Genomic DNA, 22,616 nt, shown 5'->3' with positions numbered 1-22,616 from the left:
GCAAGCAAGGATGTGCCGTCTACTTAGAGCAGGCTAACGAGCCTTCATCTAATCCCGATGCCCCATTCTTCTTCTTCGTGATAATTCAGCTTCCTGAATCATCTGTCCATCGTATAGCTTACATCAAATTTGGTGAAAGGATCAATAAAATTTGGTGCTAGGCTACAACCCTGATGGACACTTTTCCTGATTTTAAACCCCGTCGTCTCCCTTTGTTCTGTTCAAAAGACTGCCTTCCTGGTCTATGTCGAGGTTCCCTACATATGTTCAGTATAATTCAGTGTTCTAGAATCTCATTGTTTCTTTGCAATACTATCCTTAGTTGTTATGATCCACACAGTTTGATACCTTGGCCTCGTCAGTAACACATACAGAAACATCTTCCAGGTATTCTCTGCTTGTAGCCAAGACCTGTCTGGTGCCTCTTTCTGCTCCACGTCCTGATCTGAATGCAGCTTGTATGCTTGGCAGTTCCCTGTTGTACGACTATCACTGTTTTAAAACTGTGTTTATCAAAGTTTGACCTGTGTGGGGTATTCATGATACTGGCTGATAATTTCTACATGCTAGGCCACCTTTGTTTGCAGTGGGCACAGATACTGAAGTCTTCCCGTGCCAAATATAGATGAGTGAATGCCTTCAGCACTTTGATTTGCTGAAACATTTCAATTGGTATTCTACCAATTCCTGGACCCTTGTATTGAGCGATGCCTGCAGTGCAGCTTGGATGTTTTCCTTCAATCCCAGGGTTCTTGATTATACGCTGCCTCCCCAGATGGCTGACAGTCAACAAATTCACGTTGGTTTAGTGACTGCGTACTTGTTCCATCTTCTTCTGAGTCTTTTAAGGTTCAATATTTTGCCCCTAGAATGTTTCAGTGTTGTGACTTGAGACTTGAATGTTTCAGTCCTTTCGGCTTGCGCGTGGCTGAGCACGTCCTCCCCTGTTGGTGTTCTACTTCCAGGTCCCCGCACATTCCCTTAGACCGCGCCGCTTCGTCTTGAGCTGCCCCTGGAGACTTTTGGTTCAGGTCTCATTCATCACTTCCTCTAGCTGCTACACGTTCAAGGGCAAGTTTGGGCATCTCTTCTGACATGCCTCTGGGCCTTTTGTTCCTTCCCTGTCTTTTAAATGACCTTTTGCTTTCTTCATGTGTGATGCCCTTGATGCCATCCTATAGCTCACCTGTTTTTTTTTATTAGTAGTATTCATTGTGTTAAATAGGTCCTTGAAAGTATCTCTAAATCCAGGTGGGATATACTCAAGGTCTTGTTTGGGTTCTTGTCTTACTTTTCTTCCACTTTAAACTGAACTTGTATCTGGTCAATCGGCGGTGTGTTCCACAGTCAGCCCCTGGTCTTGTTTTAGCCGATTTCATTTAGCTTCTCTATTGCCTCTTTCCACAGATGGAAATTAGATTTGATTACTGTGTGTTCCATGTGGGAGGCCCACTTGTGCAATGGCTGTTTATGTTTTTGAAAAAAAAAAAAAGGTATTTGCAATGAGTCATTGGGCGTGCAAAATTCTATCATGCCATTTGTAGCTTTGTTTCAATCACTACGGCCATATTTCCCAGCTACTGAAATAGCAGGGACACACCTCTTTGCTTTCAGCGTCCACATTGCAATCACTCGTAATATCAGTGCTACTTGATTAGACGTTTGATCTATTTTAGACTGAAGAAGCTGGTAGAATTCTTCCGTTTTCTTCCCCATCGCTTCTCATGGTGGGTGCATGAACTTGAATAACAGTTGTACGAACTGGTCTTCCTCGCAGATGTGAAGATGTCCTGCTGTCGCAGACAGCATTGTACTTCAAGACCGAGCTGAAGTGTTCCTTTTGAAGATGAACGTGACTCCATTTCTCTTGAATTTGTCATCTGATTCTAAATGGTTCACAAATGCCTGGGATATGGATCGGTACGCGTTCCATTTTGTTTTTGACAATATTTAACTTTCCTAGATTCGTGCTTGGTACAGTCCACATTCTGATTAGTAACAGATGTTTTCAGCTGCTGCTTCTCAGTTTGAATCGTGCCCCGTCAGCAAATGCTGGTGCCCAAAGCTTTGCTCCTTCCATGTCATGCAGGTGGCCCCGCGTTGAGGAGGGAGTCCTTCCGATCAGGCTTTGAGTCCCTTGGAGTCCGAGGTGCTGCTCTTGCTGCCCTGTCGCTGACAGTTTTCCGTGGCGGCTGTGCATACATGTTATGATGGGTGGCTAATCCCTCAAAGGAGGCCCACCTCTTCCTCTCTTTAGTGTGTCTTTGTCTGGAAGCTCCCCTGAAACGTGTCCAACCTGAGGTGACCCTGTTGGTATTTTAAATACCGGTGACATAGCCTTACAGCCTCACAGGAACACTCAAGCTACCACAGTGTGACAAACTCACAGAGTAGTGGTGATCAGTCCCACTGGGAACCCCCAGGATCGCACAGCCCACACCCTCATTTTACAGACAGGGACACGAAGGTCCACGGAGCAGTTGGTTCCCTGAGCCCATGCTTGAGAGTGGCAGGGTTGGGTGAGAATTTGGATGACCCGAGTCCTGATCCAGGATCGCCTCCCCACTCAGGGTCTCTCTGATCCGAGGGGTGAAGGTGGCAACCAGAGTGAGAAAACACAGCCCGAGTGAGTGAGTGAGTCACCTAACACCCAGCACAGGTGCAGACCACACTCCTGCGGGCCTGTGAAGTATTGTCATTGTCCGCGGGCAGGGTCAAGTCCTCATGCTGGCTGCTGTCAAACACAGGTGCTGGGTGGAAGCCTGGAAATGTGCTTTCCTAACACTTCCTCAGGAGCCCGGGGGCCTCCAGGGACGCTGTGCATTTGAAAGATGGAGCTGTTTCACAAACCCTGTGGAGTAGTTTTCCTCTGACTTGCAGGGTCAGAAGCGACAACAGTGGGAGTGGAGCACATTCCTGGGGGGTGCGGATGCTGTGGCTTGGGGACCCCACATTGGGAGCTACTTCTCTGGACCTGCCTTGGTTGTCACTGTGGGCCTGGGTCCTGCCTGGTAGCAACAGAGCCCCAGGCTGCCCCCAAGACAGGCAGGCAGGACCAGAGCTGCACTTCCACAAGGCCATCAGGGGATGGTGGAGTTTAGACTTGCCACGCCGACTGCACATTAGAACCACCTGGGAAGCTTTTAAAACTTCCCTGTCTAGTCCGCTCACTAATTAAATCATAACCTCCAGCATGCTCCGAGTGGCTCCTGTGTGTAGCTGAGGCTCAGCACAGCTGGCTAGAGGCCAAAGTGGCAGGGAGAGGAGTGGGGCCGCAGAGATGACCAGCTCCAACTCTGGCCTTCTATCAGGAGGAGAAGTCACCTTGTCAGAGCCCATGTACCCTGCCTGAGGTCCCGCAGCCAAGGAGGGGGTAAAGCCGGCCTCCCAAACTGGGATCATTCTTCACTCCCATCTCTGTCAGGTGGATGCGGACTGAGAGCCACCACAGGGCAGGGTACCACTGTCCCGTAAGGCTTCCCAGGCTGTGAACCTCTACAGCACCAGGCGGCCATATATTTCTGCCGAGGAGCTGCTGGGGGTTCACAGCCACCACTTACGACTGCGTTGCTACCAGAGCCCCTTTAGAAGTCATCCCAGAGCCGCTCATAGGAAACTCACAGCCTCCTACTTGGTGTCTGAGCGACAGGGTGATGCTACCTCTTCCCCAAGGGCAGCAGTGTGGTATAGTGGTTAGGTGCCTCTGCAGAAGCCCAGCTCCACCACTTACTAACCAAAGGCCCCTGGCTCTGTGCGTCCGAGTCTTCCCCCATAAAGTGGGCAGGGTAAGAATAGGACCGATTATGAGGTTGTTGGGAGCCCCTGAAGAAGCCCTGGTGGCGTAGTGGGTTAAGCACCGAGCTGCTAATCTCCAGGTCAGCCATTCGAAACTACCTGCTCCTCTGCCGGAGAAGACACGGCTTTCTACTGTTGTAATGAGTGACAGTCTCGGAAACCCACTGGGGCAGTTCTACTCTGTCCTCTAGAGTCACCATGCAGTGAAATCTACTCGATGTCGTAAGGCTTTTTGTTCTTTCTCCGAGTCCCTGGTGACGCTGTTGGAGCAGTGCTAAAAGCCACCCACAGCCTCTCTCAGGAAAAGATGCGGCTCTGCTCCCAGAGAGGCGCCGTCTCAGAAACCCTCTCCAGGGTTGCTGCGGGCCGGGGTTGCCTTGCTGATCAGGAATCCCCGGGTGGTACAGACCTCTCAGTGCCGGACCGTGGATGGACAGTTTCGGAGGCTCCTGGCGATCCGCTTCTGTGAAGATTACAGCCGAGAGAGCCCCTTGGAGCAGTCCCACTCTAGAACATGTGGTGTTATCCTAAATAAATCGGCTCATCATTTTTTGCATTTCAATAACTAGATGGCCTTAGATAAGTCATGTGACTGGCAGCAAGTGTGATTTAGCTTCTTTGTGGCTCAGTTTTGTCACCTGTGAAATGGGCATAAGGAAAAGAGGACATGACTGGTCTGTCTGAAGCCCCGAGCAGGGTTTCCAGCCCACAGTGCATTAGTGAATGGTGGCTGCGGCTGTGGGAGTGTGTCAGAGACCGAGAGCCCACGGGGCCAGTCTGAGCTGGGCAGCCCTCTTTCACCCAGAACCATGGGGCTTGAAGGTTCTGGGCCTGCTTTTGCCCGGTGAAGTTGTGGATTTCCTTGTAGGTTTGTTTGTCCTGTAGAGACTCGACGGTTACTGAAGGTGGAAGGGAGGCAGTTGCCAACGAGGCTCATGAAAGAACTCCGTGAACCGGTAAAGCCATCTGTGAGGATGGGCTGTCACTGGAGCTGCTGCAGGGAGAGCTCGGTCCTCCCCAGAGAGTCACTTGGAGAACTTCAGGTCTCAGACTGGAGGTCGTGCTGCTCAGGGCTTCCCAGGTTGGCCTCTTGATAAGCATTACCAGTGATGCTCGGTAAACATACAAATTCCAAATCTGCCACCATCTTACTCCCTGGTGTCCCAAGGTGGCGCATGTTAAGTGCTCAGTGGCTAGCAGTTGAACCCACCCACACTCCCCTTGGACGCCTGGCCTGGCCACCTGCTTCCTGAGGGTCACAGGCTTGACACCTCTCTGGAGCAGGAGCGGTTCTGCCCGGCACCCCGGGTCCTCGTGAGGTAGAGTTGTCACCCACAGAGGCAGAGCTGAGTGGGAGGCGTCCAGGATGGCCTCCCAGGACCCATGTGGCTAAAGGATGACCACTTGACCGGCGTTCTCCTTTTAATCTTGAACTCGCAAAAGAAAAACATCTGTAAACAAAGAAAGCGTTTCCTGATGAAAGACATTCCAGATGGCCCCACATTTCCTCTCTAGCCGTGGTTAGAGCTCTCCCAGCCTGAGCTCGGGCTCTTCCCTCTGGGCCTGCGACCCGGCTGCCAGGGCCGGTTTGACCCTCTCTGCTAAGCCCCTGTTGGCCCTGTCTCTAGGCACACATCTCAGTGGAGGCTGGGCAGGGCTCAGAGTTGTTTTAGTGCAAAACCAGGCGAGCCTGATGTACTGTGTGCTTCCTGTATCTTACTTGTTCTGACACGGTTCTGTGCATTAGGCACTCGTAGGAATTAATGCAATAAGCTTTAATAAAAGGCCCGTGGGATTTGAATAAAAGGTCTCTTTATTAACACAAGTACTCCCCTAATTAGAGGTTTGGGTCCATGCAGTCTGGTCTTCTTGCAATCGTTGTAATTATGAGGGTAATTATGCCCGGTGTGTTAATTGTAGCATCTCCCCCCAGGATCTCTCTGTCCTCTATGGTGGCTGGGGTCTCTGGGGGAGAGACAGGCACACTTGACTCCAGGTGCTGTCCAGATGTTGATGGGGGAGAGAAGTGTTGGCAGAACCCCTACTGAACCTTTAGCTCGGCTGGCAGGCTTGTGCTACCAGGTAGCATGAGATGCTTCCAAAAGCCAAGGAGCTTTTCCTTCAGCAGACTGGTGAAGCAAGGGTGAGACTCTTGGGAATTGTAGGAGAGCCAAGGTGCAAAGGTGAAGCCCTCCAGAGGAATGAAGCTAGGGTGAATGCTGATGGATGAGAGATGCCAACCCAACAATAGAGGGGACAGGGACGGCAGTACCGTCTGAGCCATGGCACGAGCAAAGGCCTGAGCACTCTGAAGCCCTGGGTTGCAGCTGAGAAAACCCTATGAGCCAGTTCTCTGGGACACCTCAGTTGGACTTGAAGGCAGTGGGTCTTGTTTTTGAGGAGGGGTTCAATGCTGAAACTCAGCAAAGTCCTGGGCAAAACAGATGCTACAGATCCATTGTATACCCCAAAGGTATGCTGAAGTCCTGACCCCTAGTCTAGGGAAAACGGGGTTTTCTTTGCTGATCGCGTCAGTTACGTTAATGGGGTTGTGTGTGTAGAGTGGATCCTGTACTGATCTCTCGACAGGCAGGGAAAGCGTCTCATCTGCCTGCACGCCAGGAGCACCACGCACAGCCAGGAAACCAGAGTGGCACCGAGCTCCCTCCCTTTCAAAACCCCAGAAAGAATCAACACAGCCAAGACCCCAGGGGACTTCTAGCCTCCAGAACCGTGAGAAAAGAACTTCTGTTCTTCAAAGCCGTCCACTTGGTGGTGGGACTTTTGTTAGGCCTAGGAAACGGAGATGGCCGCCAGACGCAGCCCCTGCATCCATCTTCAGCTACCTCCTCTTATCAGTTGACCCTGAACAACATCCCCTCCATCACGGGCTGAGCATGTCTGTCCCCCGAGAAGACAGGCTGCGTCCAGGACCCGGGAAAGAGAGCAGATGGCTGTGTGGCTCCATGTCTCCTCTGCCTCTACCACAAACATGTTCTCTCTCCACTTGGGGGCTGAGGGTTGTACGTTCATCGTGTGATTCTTCACCGTACCTGAATCCTGAACATTCTCCTTCATATAATCTGCCTCAAACCAATGCAGACAGCTACTGCCTTTTTAAACAATGGGTCTGCCTTTCTGTTTGTTTTCCTGATGAAGAGCTGCCTTTCCTCAGTTTATTCTTGAACTTGCCGGGTTCTTTTTCCAATCAAAGTTATTTTTAAACTCTTGTGTTCAATTTGTTTTTCTATTTTAAAAGTAAACCTTCACCATATATTTGTCAAATAGTTTTTTATAAATATATATACTGGGACTTTTCTTGTTTATAGAAAAGAGATACAATAGGTCTAAACATAGTAACAAATTGCTCCGATCTTCTGTAATAGCAGCTGCTACCCTTTGGCTAGTTTTTCTTTCCATCTTCTTTCCTGGGCACGCATGCTTTTGTAAACCTCCGTACAGTTACGGTGTGTATCTACATTTTCATGGCGATGCTGGGGGATGGGCTGGACTACTAACCGCAAGGTCTGCAGTTCAAAAACCGCCAGCCTCTGTGTTTCCTGGAAATTCAGTCTCAGAAACCCTCGACAGGGTCGCTCCGAGTTGGAGTCGACTTGGTATTAGGCAGTGATGTTTGTTTTGTTTTTATGCCTGAACTTTGTAATGAACTCTTAAACAATGAACAGGTGTAAGTTGATAGTGCTATTTCAGAAGCTCTACCAACAATTGGAATAACAAATAGCAGAACTCTAAACAGAAACATAGCAAGAGACCAAGACACACACACAGGGTTTTCCACAGAGGATATAAAAACGGTTAGCCATGAAAGAAAATCAGTCTCATTATTAGGAGAATGTCAATGAAATCCAGGGATATCATTTCCCCTAATTATGATATTAAAATGGTCCCATTACTTGTTCCCTAGGAGCCTCGATGGTGCAGTGTCTAAAGTGCTTGCTGTTAACCAGAAGGCTGGCAGTTTGAATCCACAGAAGAAAGATGTGGTTTCTGCATCCCTAAGAAGGAAGGGCCTTTGGAATCCCATGGGGCTGTTCTTCCCTGAATGCACCCAGTGATCATGGACAGGGTATCTGCAAATTGGTATAGTCTGGGAAGTTATTTGGCAACAGGTAGCAGGAGACATATCTTTGCTTGTGGCATTGCCCTTTTGTGTGGTTATGACCTTTGCCCATTTATCTCTTGAGTGGTCTTGATTTTCTTCTCATTTGCGGTGCCCAGACTTTCAGATGCTTATACATGTCTGGAGGGCAGTTCTCTTTATGGCTCTGGGGCAGGGTGCTCAGTGGCCCTCGCTGGGGCCAGTCCGCTTCCTCTGCACCAGCGCGGCTGCCCTGCGGATGGCGGCCATGCGCAGGTGGGCGGTACTGTTCTTGCCGATCAGGTGCTTGATGCTGCTGTTCCTGTGAACCAGGATCCAAGCGTAGCAAGTGGCCGGCTTCCGCTGGCCTGGCCTCGGCTTCAGGCCGCCGGCAGAGGCTCGACACCCACGGTCTTGCGGTGAATCGGCCGTTGTAGCGGAACGAGTTGTGGGTGTTCGTGTTCTTGGGCGCGGTGCTGTGTGTCTGCCTGTTGCTCTCTCTCTTTAAAAATTCATTTAAAAAAATCATTTTATTGGGAGCTCTTAAAGCTCTTCTTCCATACATCAGTTGTATCAAGCATACTTGTACATATGTTGCCATCATCATTTTCAAAACATTTTCTACTTGAGCCCTTGGTATAAGCTCCTCTTTTTCCCCCTCCCTCCCTCGTGAGTCCTTGATCAATTATATATTGTTAAGACTCGCACCACCAACCATTGCAGATGTGAGGACGGATATGGCAACCGCAGGGTGATCTGAGAGCTTTATTTTCCTCAAGTAAATGACAGGTTAATTTCATATCAGTTGATTGATCGTCTTTCCCTCAGTTGATGGGTGAAGCTTTTTGTTGTTCGGTGCTGTCAGTCAGTCCCGACGCAGAGTGACCCCACATACAAAGGACACAAGGCCACACCGTCCCCAGAATTACGTTTGAGCCCCTTGTTGCAGCTGCTGTGTCAGCCCACCCTGTTGAGGGTCTCCCCGCTCTTCTCTGGCCTTCTCGAATTTACCAGTCTCTGCACAGTGAACCGTGTGATTGTCTGATGGCCAGTACCTTAGGCATTCCATTCCATTTTTGACAACTTCCAGTTTGCCTAGGTTCATAGGTAGTGCATTTTGAAGTTCCGATTATTGGCAGATGGCTGCGGCTGGTTCTTCTCAGTGTGAGCCGTGCTCTGTGTGCAGATCGAGGTCCCCAGAGCTGCCCTCCACCCACATCCTTACGGCCAGCTCTGCTCTGAGAGGGCCGCCCTTCGCAGTCATGTTGGAGTGCCTTCGACCCGCAGCGCACCCTCCGGCACCGTAGCTGACAGCGTCCCCCTGCTAGTCCCAAGGGTTTTAGTGGCTAATTCCCCAGATGTGGACAGCTTATTCCTTTTGCAGACAGTCTGTTCGTAGTCCGGAAGCTCTGCTGATGCCCATTCATCTTGGGCTCCCTGCTGATATTTGAAATACCTCTGACGGAGCTTCCCGTGTCTCTTAGCAACTTGCAAGCCACTGTAGCTGACCAGCTAAGTGATGCGTCGTCGTAGGGAACCTATTCAGCATTTATAACATTGTCACATGTTATTTATAGTCTCTTTGATTTGTTTGTTCTAATTAGCTTATAGTGATGATGATCCACCTAGTTGGGAAATCTTGCTTAGATACTTTCAACACATTCACCAAGCTGAAAAAAAAGGCATGCGGTTAAATAAGGAGCTCTGCTGGTGTGGTTTTGCGTTGGCTTGCAGTCTGCAAGGTCAGCAGCTCAAAACCACCAGCCGCCGGATGGAGGTGTTAAGTGGGACCAGCACTTGGGTTGGACTCAGGATAAGTGTAGGATCTAACCCTGACCTTCCACTCCCATAAAGAGTTACAGTCTGGGAAGCTCACAGGGGCAGCTCTGCTCGGCGGTGTGTTATCTTGGCTTTTTGTTTTACATTAAATCTATAGGCTAATGTTTAATAAAACTCTGCATTTTAATATTTTGAGCACTCATACATGGACACTTTAAAAAAATTTAATCATTTTATTAGGGGCTCGTACAACTCTTATCACAATCCATACATATATCCATTGTGTCAAGCACATTTGTACATCTGTTGCTCATCATCGTTCTCAAAACATTTTCTTCTACTTGAGCCCTTGGTATCAGCTCTTCATTTTTTTCTCCCCCCCCCCATGAACCCTTGATCATTTATAAATTATTATTATTATTTATTCATGTCTTACACTGACTGATATCTCCCTTCACCCACTTTTCTGTTGCTTGGAGACTTTTTATACCTTTTCATACAAATCTACTTAAAAATAAATCTTTGTGAACTTTTCTGAATCTTCTTCATGTTGGTCAGATGGGGATTCCATTACAGTTAATTGTTGCTATTAGTAATAGCATCTTTGAAAACCGAATTTTGTTATTGGCATCTAGGAATAAAAGTGAGTTTAACATTTTAATCTTGATTCACTATTTTCTTTTACATTTTAAATTAACATTTTATTTTATTTCCATAACAGGCATCATTTTGCATATATGAAATGCATGTATCAATTTAGTGCCCTGAGTAGTGCCCTGAGCTCTTTTTAATTTTATAAGTTGTCCAATGACTCCTTTGGCCTGGAGGTTATTTGCTGATTTCACCGGCACCTCATAATACTTGTGTCTACTTTCAATGCTTATAGTTGCTATTTCACTGTCCTGAACTGTCAAGACCATATTCAAGGATACTGGGCATCAGAAGCACCCTTGTTCTGCTCTGTGTCTTACAGGGGACGTATCTGATGTTGCCTCTGGCATGCGTGATGAGATCGGTCCTTCCCTAGCCAAAGGGGACGGTCACATTTACAGCAATCACAGCGTGCGTGCCTCTCTGGCCCTTTGTACACCTGGCTGCTTAGGGGCTCCCTGTCTGAAAGAGTTTGCTCTTTTCTAGACTCCTCAGCTTGCCTCAACCCCCTGAGCCCCCAGAGCTGGCCACTTCCCACTCCACCCTTGACCCATCTCTACAGAAAACGAGACTCGAGAGGATTCATCCCTTTTTCAGTGGGGCTCTGCACTCTTTCCTGGGACCCACCTGCTAATGGGAGAGCAGGTGCCTGTCCTCTGGCAGCAGCAGAGTAGGACTGGGGTCACCAACAGCACTGGACCGGAGGGGCTGTAGCGGCCCTTTTTGGTAGGTTGCACCGTGGAGGAGTCCTGTGGAGTCAACTGCACTTTTGCCTTGACCTGTCCCTTTTCTTACCTCCAGCCACCTCAGTGATGATATTCCCTCAGAGCTTCGGGGGCCTGCCCAGTCCCGTGGGAAAGCGGACCCACGAAGGGGCTGATGCAGAGCAGAGCGGGCAGCTCTCCGTCACAGCTTACGAGGCTCAGAGGCCGAAGCGAGCAGCTGCCCAGGGCAGCCAGGGGAGGCTTCATGGAGGAGGGCTGAGTCATTTGATCCGAGTCTGAAAGCAAGAGTAGAAGTGCTCTGAGGCCTTCGAAGCAGAGGGTCAGGGGCACAGGTGTAGAAGTTTGGCAGAGCCTGGTCTTGGGGAAAAGCCTAGGGTTTGCTGAGAGAGAGATGGGGCTCTGCTATCTGACTTGAGGAGTGCTTTTGAGGTTCACGGGTTGTAGCAAGGGTGGTCCTGGAAAACTTCTGGGAGAAGTGGGAGAGGAACTGGCCCTGAAGCTTTGAGAGAATTTAAATAAGAGTGGGTGAGGGAAGGCCATGAGGAAGAAGAGGAAATAATATGAGATACCTGCTAGCCTTGTTGATAATCCTTCACTACCTGCCATTTTCCCTACAGTACTGATGGGTAGATGCAGTGCCCCCTGTACAGATGAGGAAGCTAAGGCTCAGTGACCTTGAGTTACTTAGATGACCTTGAGTGACAGACAGTGAGCTGGTCAGATGGATTTCTTTCCTTTTTTTTGTTTAAAGATAGAATCTAGCATTTTATTCAAATTGTCTTTAAACTGCTGGGGTTGAGAACCAGACATACAAACCAAACCTCCAACACAGATCCTGAACGACCCTTTCTGCTTGGAGTAAACAGGGGTAGAATAACCACAGAAGCAAGCTGACGTCTCTGTGCTACCCAGCGACCTCAGCGTCTTCAGGCTCCCCTCGGCCAACACCAGCCGGACCGGGAGCGCCGACCTCGGGCTTTTCTGAACAACACCTTGGGCTGCCTGGACACACTGGAGACACATGGCTTTTCCTTGTGTTTCCAGAGAATCTTTGACGGGCTCTTGTCTGAGCTGATGGCGTCTCTCTATTTAATTGTCATATCACTCACTGCCGACGAATGAATCGATTCTAACTCATCATGCCCCTATAGTACAGAGTAGAACTGCCCCTGTGGGCTTCTGCATCTGTAAATATTTTTAAAATTTTTGTTTTAACAGTTTTTGACATATAATTCACATACCATACAATTCATTGATTTAAACATTAATAAGAGTTGTGCAATCAGTACCACAATCAATTTTAGTACAATTTTCTTTTTGTTCTCATTATTAGCCACTTGTTTCTCTCTAACCTCTCTTGCCATAACCCTAATAAGTTATTAATCCAGTTATTGTCTCTATAGATTTACTTATCCTGATTTTCATATGACTGAAACAAAAACAAAAACACCCAACAACAATAGCAAAATAAACCAGAAAAACCTCAATCCAAAAGAAAGCAGAAAAGTAGAACAAATTTTAAATGGGTCAGAAGGGGAGAACAAAAGATAAGGTGTTAGATTTCCACCTACCTCCATCTGCATGCGTCCCCTTTGCAGTGCACTCTGTCCCATAGCAAGGCTCTTCATAGCCTGCTCGGTGGACCACCAGAGCTTACTCCATGCCTGCAATGGATTCTGGGCTTTCATGGCTGTCCATAGTGGGGCTGTACATCTTTGTGGGAACAGAATGCCTCACCTTTCTCCTCCTGGTGGTTGGTGGCTTTCAATTGCTGGGCCTTGCAGCTTGCCGCCCAACGAGTAGCCCAGGAGGCCGCCAGGGCTCCTTTGCTGAATCGCAGAATACAGTAAGTGAGCAAGCATGTAGACTGTTCAAGTGGGAAGGGATTGTCTGCTCTGCCAGAAGCGCTGCTCTGAAGGAAGCCGCAGCTACTCTCGCTGTTCAGAAACTCACTGGAAAGTACGTGGTTAAAACGCTGGCTGGAGTTACTGGGCAGTGTGGAATCCTCATGCTTTCTTCTAAAGGCACGGAACAGTTACCTGGACCAAAGTGTGCAGCCTGCAGACCCTTCTGTACTACCCTGGGACTTCTGGGTGGCATCACAAGGGCACCAAGGGCCTGTCTGTGTAGAGCTAAGAGTTGGTGAGTTTGTGGACAGCTGGATTTCTGAGCTTCATGCTCACAGTGTCTCACTGCTGCTATACACATGCAGACACACACACTATACATACACACATACATATGCATGTATATAAATATGTATAAAGCGTTTACATATGTATGTATATTTATAAATAACAGCTTTTGACATATAACTCACAAAACCGTATAATCTATCCATCTAAAGTGTACAATTCAGTGGTTGTAGTCTATTCATGGAGTTCACGACCATCCCCACAATCCAGATTTGGAACACTTAATTATCCTGCAAACACATCCCAGCCCGCTTAGTTGCTACCTCCCTTTCCTGCCAGAGCCTCTGCCTCAGCCCCAGGGAGCCACTTACCTGCTCCCTGTTTCTTTAGAGGTGCGTTTCCGGAGCCTTCTATAAATGAAGCCGTATGAAAAGTTCATTGTAATCAGCTTCTCTCATTTCACACGTTCGTTCCAAGGCTTGTCCACCTCATCGCGTGGATCAGCACCTGGCTCCTTTTTAAGGCTGCCAATCTTCTGCTGTGTGTATAGTCTACATTTTGTTAATCCGTGTACCCCTTGATGGACGTTAGGGTGGCTTTCTGCCCATTGCTTGCCATGACTGGTGCTGCTGCCAACATTTGTGTGTAACTCTCTACGTGGAGGTGTTCTCGTGTCTCCTGGGTGTGTACCTAGGAGTGGAATTGCTGGGCCGCAAGGTGACTGAGGAGGACCTGTGTTTTCTCTGCTACTGTGTGCTCGCCTGCTACCCTGAACGGTGGCTCTTCAGACTCACCCAGCAGCACCACGGGAGAAAGAGCTGGCAATCTGCTTCCGTAGGATCTCAGCCAAGAAAAGACCAGGAGCAGTGCTACGCTGGAACACTCGGGGTCACCAGAGTCAGAAGTGACTCCAAGGCCATGGGTGGTGATGATCCTCTCCCTTGAGCCCTGTGAGGAACTGCCAGGCTTTTCTCCAGAGGCTTCCCTGCTGCCTCTTGTCTGAGGCGAGGCTTGCCTGCAGAGGGGCAGGGCTGGGAGGAAGGTCAAACCACAGAGTCTCTGGGAACTGCCTGCTTCCCAAGAAGTAGACTGGTGAAGTGCGTTGAAGGCTACAATTCTGCCGAAGGTGCAACCACTGGCCTCACCTCGTTGAGAGGAAATGAAAATCAAACAGTACCTGGAAAAAAAGTGGACTAATGGACCACACACATCAGTCTTCACAGCCCTGAGACCAGATGAACTAGAGGCTGTCCAGATATCACCACCAACTGCTCGGAGAAGGCCCACACCAGCAGACCCTGGTAGAGTCGGCGGGGCTGGGGGTGTCAGACAAAACCCCAGCTCACAAAAGAGATAGTTAGCCTATTCAGACCCAAAAGGCAGCATTACCCAAGGACAGAGCACAGAGGGTGGTACAGGAGGAAGGATGCAAACAAGAAGCCCGGGGAGAAAGTAGGATAAGCTGGCCGCATCAGGGAGACTGCTGCGGAGGAGCTGAAACAAAATGTGTCCGCATCACTGAATGTAAAACTAATGGTCTAAAAAACAAACAAAAAAAAACCTGATGGTGTGCCCTGCCACCTTCACATAACTCACAATTAAAAGCTTAAAAAAAAAAAAAAACAAGACTGCAACTTTACTGTTGTCTTCAATGATGTCACAGGGCTTTGTGGATTTGCAAGAGCGCAAGGATGCATCTACGAACACCACCAAGCTCTGCAGTCCCACCAGTCCCCGTGGTCCTCCAGAACATACTGTGGAAAGCCTAAGGCCCAGAGTGCACGGGAAGGGCAGGTGTGAGCTCATGCCCTGGGAAGGGCTCCGGGAGGAGGGGTCAAGGCCTTACGCTCAGGATAGGAGAGAGGAAGATTAGGAGGCTGGGAGGAAAGACGAGATTGGTGGTTTGGGGCATGCTCTTGGGCCTCTGTGTTAATTCTGGCCTGTCCTTGTCCTCTGCCTGCAGACTTGGCTGAGTGCAAGCTGGTCTCCTTCCCCACCGGCATCTACAAGGTCTTGCGCAACGTCTCCGATCAGATCCACCTCGTCACACTGGCCAACAATGAGCTCAAGTCCCTCACCAGCAAGTTTATGACCACGTTCTGTCAGCTCCGAGGTAAGCCCTGGGCAGCGTGACCACCCCCGGCCCTTCAGGCTCGGACCCTGCCTGGGGAGTATCAGCATTTACTCTGCCAGACCCATGGGATCGTGCCCTGCAGACCTGAAGGTTGAGCGGTGAAGGATCCTTGTGAGCACTACTCCTGCCTCTGGCTGGATGCTGAGTCAAACGGACTCAGGGGCAGGCTGTAGACCCTGGAGTGACTCCCATTGTGAACAGACCAGTAATTGTTTGAGGTTCTGAGGCCCGGGGGTGACTATTTCTAAGTAGACCCGATGAAGGTCCTATCCCCCAACCTAGCACTTGTCTCCTCAACTCAGCAGTGCTGGATGCCAGGGGTGAGCAGGGAGGTGGGCAGCAGGCCAGTAGGTGGGCAATGCCGATTCTCTGTGATGGCTCCTCTGGGTTAATGAGCCGAATGGCCTGACCCCTGCAGTGCCCTGACCTCTCTCCCCTCTCCAGGGAGCAGTACCATCCTGCTGGAAGGTCCCTGCTGCTCGGTGACCACAGGGCGCTGCGCAGCCTGGATCCTGTGTGTGCTTCTGAGGCCAGACCATTCCTTCCTCCATGCCCCTCTGTTACAGCGCTACTGTCCAGGCAGGGGAAATTGAGTAGGCAGCGGGAGACCTCGCCCCAAGCCAGGTGCACTACTGGGAGGGGATTTCAAATCACAGCCCTGTAGTAGAGCAAGACTGCTCCCGGGGCTTTGTTTATGGGAGCAGACTGCTCGTCTCCCTCTTGTGGATCAGCAGGTGAGTTCTAACTGCAGGTCTCTCTGCTAGCAGCCCAGTGCCCAACCCACGGCCCTTCCAGAGCTCCTCACGGGACGCCCAGGAGAGGCAATTCCTGTCTTCTGGCCTTGCCTGTCAGGGGCGTGAAAAGGGGCCAAGATCTGTCTAGAGAAAAGGCACAAGCATGCTGACAGAGCCTGAGCGCTGGGAGCCCGGCTGGATTTAGGCTGGGCAGGCTTCCAGGGAGGTGTGGACAGTGGGCCGAGCTCAGATGGAGAGGGGGCATGACTTAGGAAGCCTGGTCCAGGGTGGCAGCTGCCTGGACAGTAGCGCTGTAACAGAGGGGCATGGAGGAAGGCATGGTCTGGCCACGGGTCTGAGAGAAGCTCTCAGAGCTCAAGGTGGAACATTAACGTGGCTCTGACTGGCGTGGCCGTGGCCCTCGTGTGTGGCTTTTTTCTCCAGAGACCCCCGTGGGTGCTTTCAACCTGGCCCACATCCCCTCCTTCTTCCTGGTGCCTCCTGCTTCACATGTGGAGGAGGCAGGGCCTCCAGCCGTCGGTGCCCTGGGCCAGTCGTTCTCCTCGCTGGCCATCACTGGGATCACCCGAGGAGCTTTCCTGTAGCTCCATTGCCTTGGCCGTTCCCCCAAACCAGTGCAGTCACGATGTCCGGGCCTCGGCCTGGGCGTAGGTACGGGCTGAAATCTGTATCGTTAGTTCGGAAGCACTGGCAGCCAAGTGGAGAACCAGGGGTTCTAAGTGAAAAGCCTGGGGGACACAAAGTCTGGCAGCAATGAGGGATGCAGACTGGGTGTGGGGTGATGGGAGCGAGAGGGGCTGCGGGGCCAGAGAATAGCTGCCTGTCCACAGGGAGCAGTGCTGCTCAGCTTCGTCGGTGTGAGAAGGCAGGCCAGTGTAGGCAGCTCTCGGGCTGTTCTCTTTAATAGACTCCCACATCTGGGTTTACACTTTCCCGATTTTCACACGGGGAAAGATGGGGCTGTCTACTCCCGTAAAGAGTGACAGGCTCGGAAGCCCACAGGGCAGCTCTGCCCTGTCCTATCTGACCCCTGACTACGGGTCAGAATCGACTGGATGGCAGTGTGTGAGCAACTTTTTCCACAAGTCAAACTAATAAAACATACTAGCAAGCTGGATTCAGCCCACGGCCACCAGTTGGGAGAATGTCCCATAGAATATATTAGCACGTTCTTTGCCGTCTTATTCCAAGTTGCCCTTGTAGGCCACTTGCCAAGGCCCCAGGGGCCCCGAAGGTTGTATCTAACAAATGAACGTGGCAGCATTGACTTCTCAGCAGAGGAGAACAACACTTACAGCAGCTTACTCACTCACTGCTCTCAGGTCAGCGCTGGCTCAGAGTGATCCTGAAAGACCGAGTGGAACTGCCCCTGTGGGTTTCATGCCCCTGTAATCTATACCGAAGCAGACAGCCTCATCTTTCTCCCAAAGAGCATCTGGTGTGTTCAAACTGCTGACCTTGTGGTAAGCAGTCCAAGGCATACACGCTACACCATGAGGGCTCCTTCCAGAGGATAGGGTTTGTTTTAGTCCGGGTAGAGAAACAAATTCATCGACACTCATAATGTGTATAAGAAAGAGCTTTATATAAAGAGCAGTTGTATATTATGGAAACATCCCAGCCCAGTCCAGATTGAGTCCATAAGTCTGATATTAGCCCATATGTTCAATACCAATCTATAAATTCCTTTTCAGACTCACACAACACATGCAATGATGCTGAATTCAGGAAGATCATAGGCCAGTGGGTGGAAATTCTTGTGGATCTAGTGGCAGTGGAAGCCTCTCAGCGCTGGTAGGGGTCTCCACGTGGCTCCTCCAGCTCCAGGACTCTAGCATAGCTCCACGTGTCTTGTCACAGGAAGACGAAGCAGAGTGTGGGTGTCTGCCACCAGCGAGCTATTTATCTCCCTAGGGCCTCCAAAGGAGGTCATCAAGCAGCCACTTGATTGACAGGCTAAATTCTACCCCTTCACTCTTAACCGTCTCAAGTTGGCAACAGATTATGTAATTACCAAAGGGCTCTTGTCCTCCCCTACCCTGGGGTACACAATCACCTAGGCATGGGCTTGCTTTGGGTGAGAGGAGAGCTTGCCCATTGCTTTTCTTTTACTTGCCCTTGGGTACTGCCATGCTCCAGGCCCGTGTCTGGAAGCCGGGATGGAGGTGGCATATAGACCGGGACTCTGTAGAAAGCCAGTGCTGGGGGATACACTCAGCAGTGTGGCGCGCTCCCTCCCGACGCGGACTAAACTCGGAACTGCTGGGAAAAGGGGTGTTCTTCTGGGAGCAGAGCAGCAGGGCTGGGCCTGTGGTGGCCTGGACAGCCATGTGGGCAGGCCCTGGAGGGGAGTGCTGCCCCCCATGGCCTTCCTCGGCACACTGTGCTCAGTGTATTGGCCACAGGAGCTATTTTCTGTTCTCAATGCCTTTCTGGCCAGATGTCCGTTCAAGGGTACTGTTTGAACTCCTCCCCCACCTCCACTGTGCATGCCTGCAGCTCCTGACCCCTCAGTGGCTGGGAGGACCAGAGGCTGCTGTAGGAAGCCAGCTGTGTGGATTTCCTGGAGGCAGTTGGTTGAGGGAGAGAATGAAAGGAGAGGGAGCGGCTCCCGTGGAGATGGCTTTGGGCTAGGACATTTGTTACAGCTTTCAAAAAAAATCATTTTACTGGGGGCTCTTACAGCTCTTATAACATTCCATACATTGACTGTATCAAGCATATCTGTACATATGTTGCTGTCATCATTTCCAAAACATTTTCTACTTGAGCCCTTGCTATAAGCTCCTCTTTTCCCCCCTCTCTCTCCCTACCTTCCCACCCTCGTGGGACTCCTTAATTAATTACATATTGCTATTATTATCTTACACTGTCTGTTGTCTCCCTTCACCCACATGTCGTTATTTGTTAGTACTTTTTAAAATCGAAACAATGGCTAGGCTTTGCAGTCTGCCCTGTCTTCCTCTGGGTTCTTGTGAAGGTGGGGCTGCTCCCCTGCTTTGGAGAGAGCACTTAGCTTCTTCTCGATTGTCCCCCAGGGGTACCCTGGGATGTCTTCTACTAGGCTCTGCCTCCCTTGTCATAGTTTTTGTTTTGTTTTCAATTTTAGGTGCTTTATTTTAAGCAGATGTTGGATTGCTAACCCCAAGGTCAGTCATCAAACCTACCTGCTACTCCGAGGGCAGAGATGAGGCCGTCTGCTCCCTTAAAGACTGAGCCTCGGCAACCCTGCAAGAGGTTGCTGTGAGTCCAAACCATTGCGGATTGGCTGGTTGCTCAGTTGTTTGAAGCTACCTTTCTCTCCAAGTCTTTCCTGGTGAGTCAGGTGAAGGTCTGCCGAGCAGAGCATCACTTGCACGGGCAACAGTTCAGACCCCTCTTGTTTCAGTCCATCTATTACAGTCCCCTCAAGGTGGCTCAAAGTGTCCCACTTCCTCCCGGGGGTTCCTGTTTCCATGGCTCCATCTTGCCTAACCTTCTGAACTTTGTTGTTTGGTTGGGAAATACCACTCTTTTGAGCTTAGGCGGTTGATTATTCTCAGGCAACAAACTGTGAGTTCAGTTCCAGACTTGAAAAGTAAGGGCCAGAATCCTGGGGTTCCAACAGTCTTGAGCCAAGCAATAGACCTGGTCTCTTTCATTATTTTTATTGCTGTTCCACATTTTCCTCCCACTCTATCCCAGGACCTTGTGCTGTTTGTTTGTTTTTCCTGGGGTTTCCAGCTGTATTGGCTGTAGTGTGGTGGATGTATACATGGCCAGCGCCTTCTGGGGCGGTCCAGAACCTTTTAATACTCTCCTTTCCAGACAGTTGGTCTAGGTAGCTGGGCACCATCTAGTTCTGCTGATCTCAGGGGTGAAGACTGATGCTTATGTGGTTCATGACTTTTGATTTTCAGTACTCCCTTTTCCTCTGACTGGAGAGACCAATAGTTGGGATCCCTCCCTGTTGCTACTCACCAAAGTCGGCTGTAGGACCAGCCGTGCTTTTGTGAATTGTGCTCTGCCAATTGACCATGGTGTCCCCTGAGAATATGATTTTGATTCCCCATTGATACTGATTTGTTCCCTCAAGGTGTTTGGTTATGTCTAAACAGTTTTTTTTTAACTTTGTCCCCTGTATGCCATACCATATTCGGGGATATATTTGCAATAAAAATAAATACACACATACAAAAATCCTCTGCCAAGCTTATATTTGTGAGTATCTTCCCACTCTTCCTCCCACACCTGTTTACTCTGCATTTGTAGCTAAGCATCTTCTCGGAGACCCCATGATTGCAGGATTTTGTGTACAACTCTATAGCCCAGTGTAAACCTCTGCCTCCATCATTTTTTTCCTAACCTCCCTCTTACCGTGAATTGCCTTCCCCTTCACCCAAGTTACCACTGTCTCCTCTCTAGCCTGTGACTCCAACTCCCCCATAGTCATTAAAGTTCTCTTTCCTGTGGAACCCCATTCTTGATTTTTATATAATGATCCCATACAATATTTGTCGTTTTGTGTTTGATTGATTTCCAGGTTCATACATCATGTTGTGAGGTGTTTTGCAGATTCATCGTGATCCCTGGATGTTACATAGTATTCCGTTGTGTGTGTGCACCAAGGTTGATTTATCCGTGCTCCCACTGTGGGGATGGACGCTATTTCTATCTTCTGCTATTGTGAATGGTGCTGTCAAGAACATGGATGAGCGTCTGTCCATTCATGCCATGCCTCTTAGCTCCCTGGGTTCTATACCAAGCAGAAGGAGTGCTGGGTCATCTGGTATTTCTAGTCCCAACTTTCTGAGGAAGCGTCAAAACACTTTCCACGGCGGACCTCCTTTGAACTGCTTCCTTGCTCCTGATGTCCTTTATGGACTGGTAGGAATAAAGCTGCAGAATGCCCAGGGCAGAATCCAGATGTGTCCAGAAGATAGCTGACCTGAAAGTCAAGGAGAGTGAGTCTGATGTCTGGCTCTGGCTCTTCTGTCCCCTTTATTTCCTGGGTCCCTGTCTCCCTACTTTCTCCCAAAGCAAGTCCTAGGCTCATTTCATTGCATCGGCCCCGGGCCTCTCAGACTGGTAGCGTGTGGCACACATCCTGCCTTGCCTCTCAGAGGAGCTAATTCTCAGGAGCACCCGCTCTTCGCGCTGCAGCAGGATGCACCAGTGAAGAATAGCAGGAGAGCTCAAAATTAGGGTCATTCCATGTGCTGTGGATGTTCAAGAGGCAGCTGTTCAAATAGAGGAAGAGAATACTACTTGGTTTGAAATCAGGAAAGATGTACATCAGGGTTGGCTCCGCTCATCATGCTTATTCAATCTGTGTGCTGAGAAAATAACCAGAGAAGCTGGACGAAATGAAGAAGGATGTGGCATCAGGGTTAGAGGAAGGCTTATGAGCAGCCTGTGATGTGCGGATGACACAGCCGTGCTTGCTGAAAGGGAGGAGGACTTGTAGCAGTTGTTGATGAAGATCGGGGCTTGTAGCTTTCGATCGAGATCACAGCCCAACGTAAAGAAGACCAAAATCCTCACAACTGGATCAATGGGTAACATCATGGCAAGCAGGGAAAAGATTGAAGTTGTCCAGGGCCCACAATCAGTGCTCCTGGAAACAGCAATGAGCAATCAGACAATGCATTGCATCAGGTAAATCTGCTACACAAGACCTCCGTAAAGTGTGGAAGAACAACAGTGTCATTTTGGGAACTAGCGTGTGTCTGACGCAGTCTTGGCATTTTCACGGCCACGTGGACAGATGACGGTGTGTAATTGAGTGGAGAAGACTGAAGAGGAACCCGTGCATTTCGGATCACGGCGCTGGAAAGCCATGTTGACAGTACTGTGGACTGCCGAAAGAACAGACAGACCTGTCTTGAGAGAGGGACAGTTAGAAAACGCTTCTTAGGAGTGGGCACGGCAAGACTCAGTCTCACATCCTGTGGACCTGTTGTTCAAAGAGCAGGCAGCATGCTTGGTAAAGCAGAGGAGAGCCCCAAAGAGGAAAGCCACCGCGGCTGCAATGACGGGCTCCACTGTGACAGCCACTGTGGGGCTGGGCAGGCCCAGGCGGTGTCTGCTTCCACAGACTGAGCAACGACAGCAGTGCTTGCCTCGGTGCCAGCTGCTGTGCCCACACACTCACACACACACACACACACACACACACACACACACACACACACACACACCCATCGCAGCCTGCCTGGGGAAGGAGAACAGCCCGCCCACCTGGTCCCCGAGGGGCCTGTCTCCTCGCAGGGGCGGTGGGTATCCGTCCAGTTTCTCACAGGCCACCCCGAGGACGCAGGAGCAGCTCTGCTGTGGGCGATGAGGAATCAGAAAATCCCCAGAGGAAATGGCTCGAGGCCGGGCTGTGACAGGCAAGGACTGGCTTTACCGGCCGAAGAAGGGGGCATTCTCGAGGTGCCCGTCTGAGTTCCTCGGGGCTGCCAGCAGAGAAACAACGCCGAAACGGGTGGCTTTCGAGAACGGATTTAGTTGCTCACAGTCCTGGAGGTGAACCCTCCCTTCAGGCTCGCGACCCCTCTTCTC

The 22,616-nt window shown here is 50.1% G+C and overlaps 1 protein-coding gene across 2 annotated transcripts in view; it reads left to right on the top strand.

The window, feature by feature from the left end:
• Positions 1 to 22,616, top strand: part of LRRC20 (leucine rich repeat containing 20) — a 93,203-nt gene that overhangs the window by 27,918 nt on the left and 42,669 nt on the right. For both annotated transcript variants that reach the window (XM_004701145.2, XM_045291624.1), the window contains exon 3: positions 15,148 to 15,297. In XM_004701145.2, coding sequence (XP_004701202.1) covers positions 15,148 to 15,297 — 150 coding nt within the window. The remainder of the gene's footprint in view (positions 1 to 15,147; positions 15,298 to 22,616) is intronic.

This window comes from Echinops telfairi, unplaced genomic scaffold (genome assembly GCF_000313985.2).
Source record: "Echinops telfairi isolate 266 unplaced genomic scaffold, ASM31398v2 ScPeMD7_70;HRSCAF=299, whole genome shotgun sequence".
In the NCBI taxonomy this organism is placed as follows: domain Eukaryota; kingdom Metazoa; phylum Chordata; class Mammalia; order Afrosoricida; family Tenrecidae; genus Echinops; species Echinops telfairi.
Note: the sequence above shows the minus strand (reverse complement) of the source record. Positions and strands in the feature narration are given on the sequence as shown.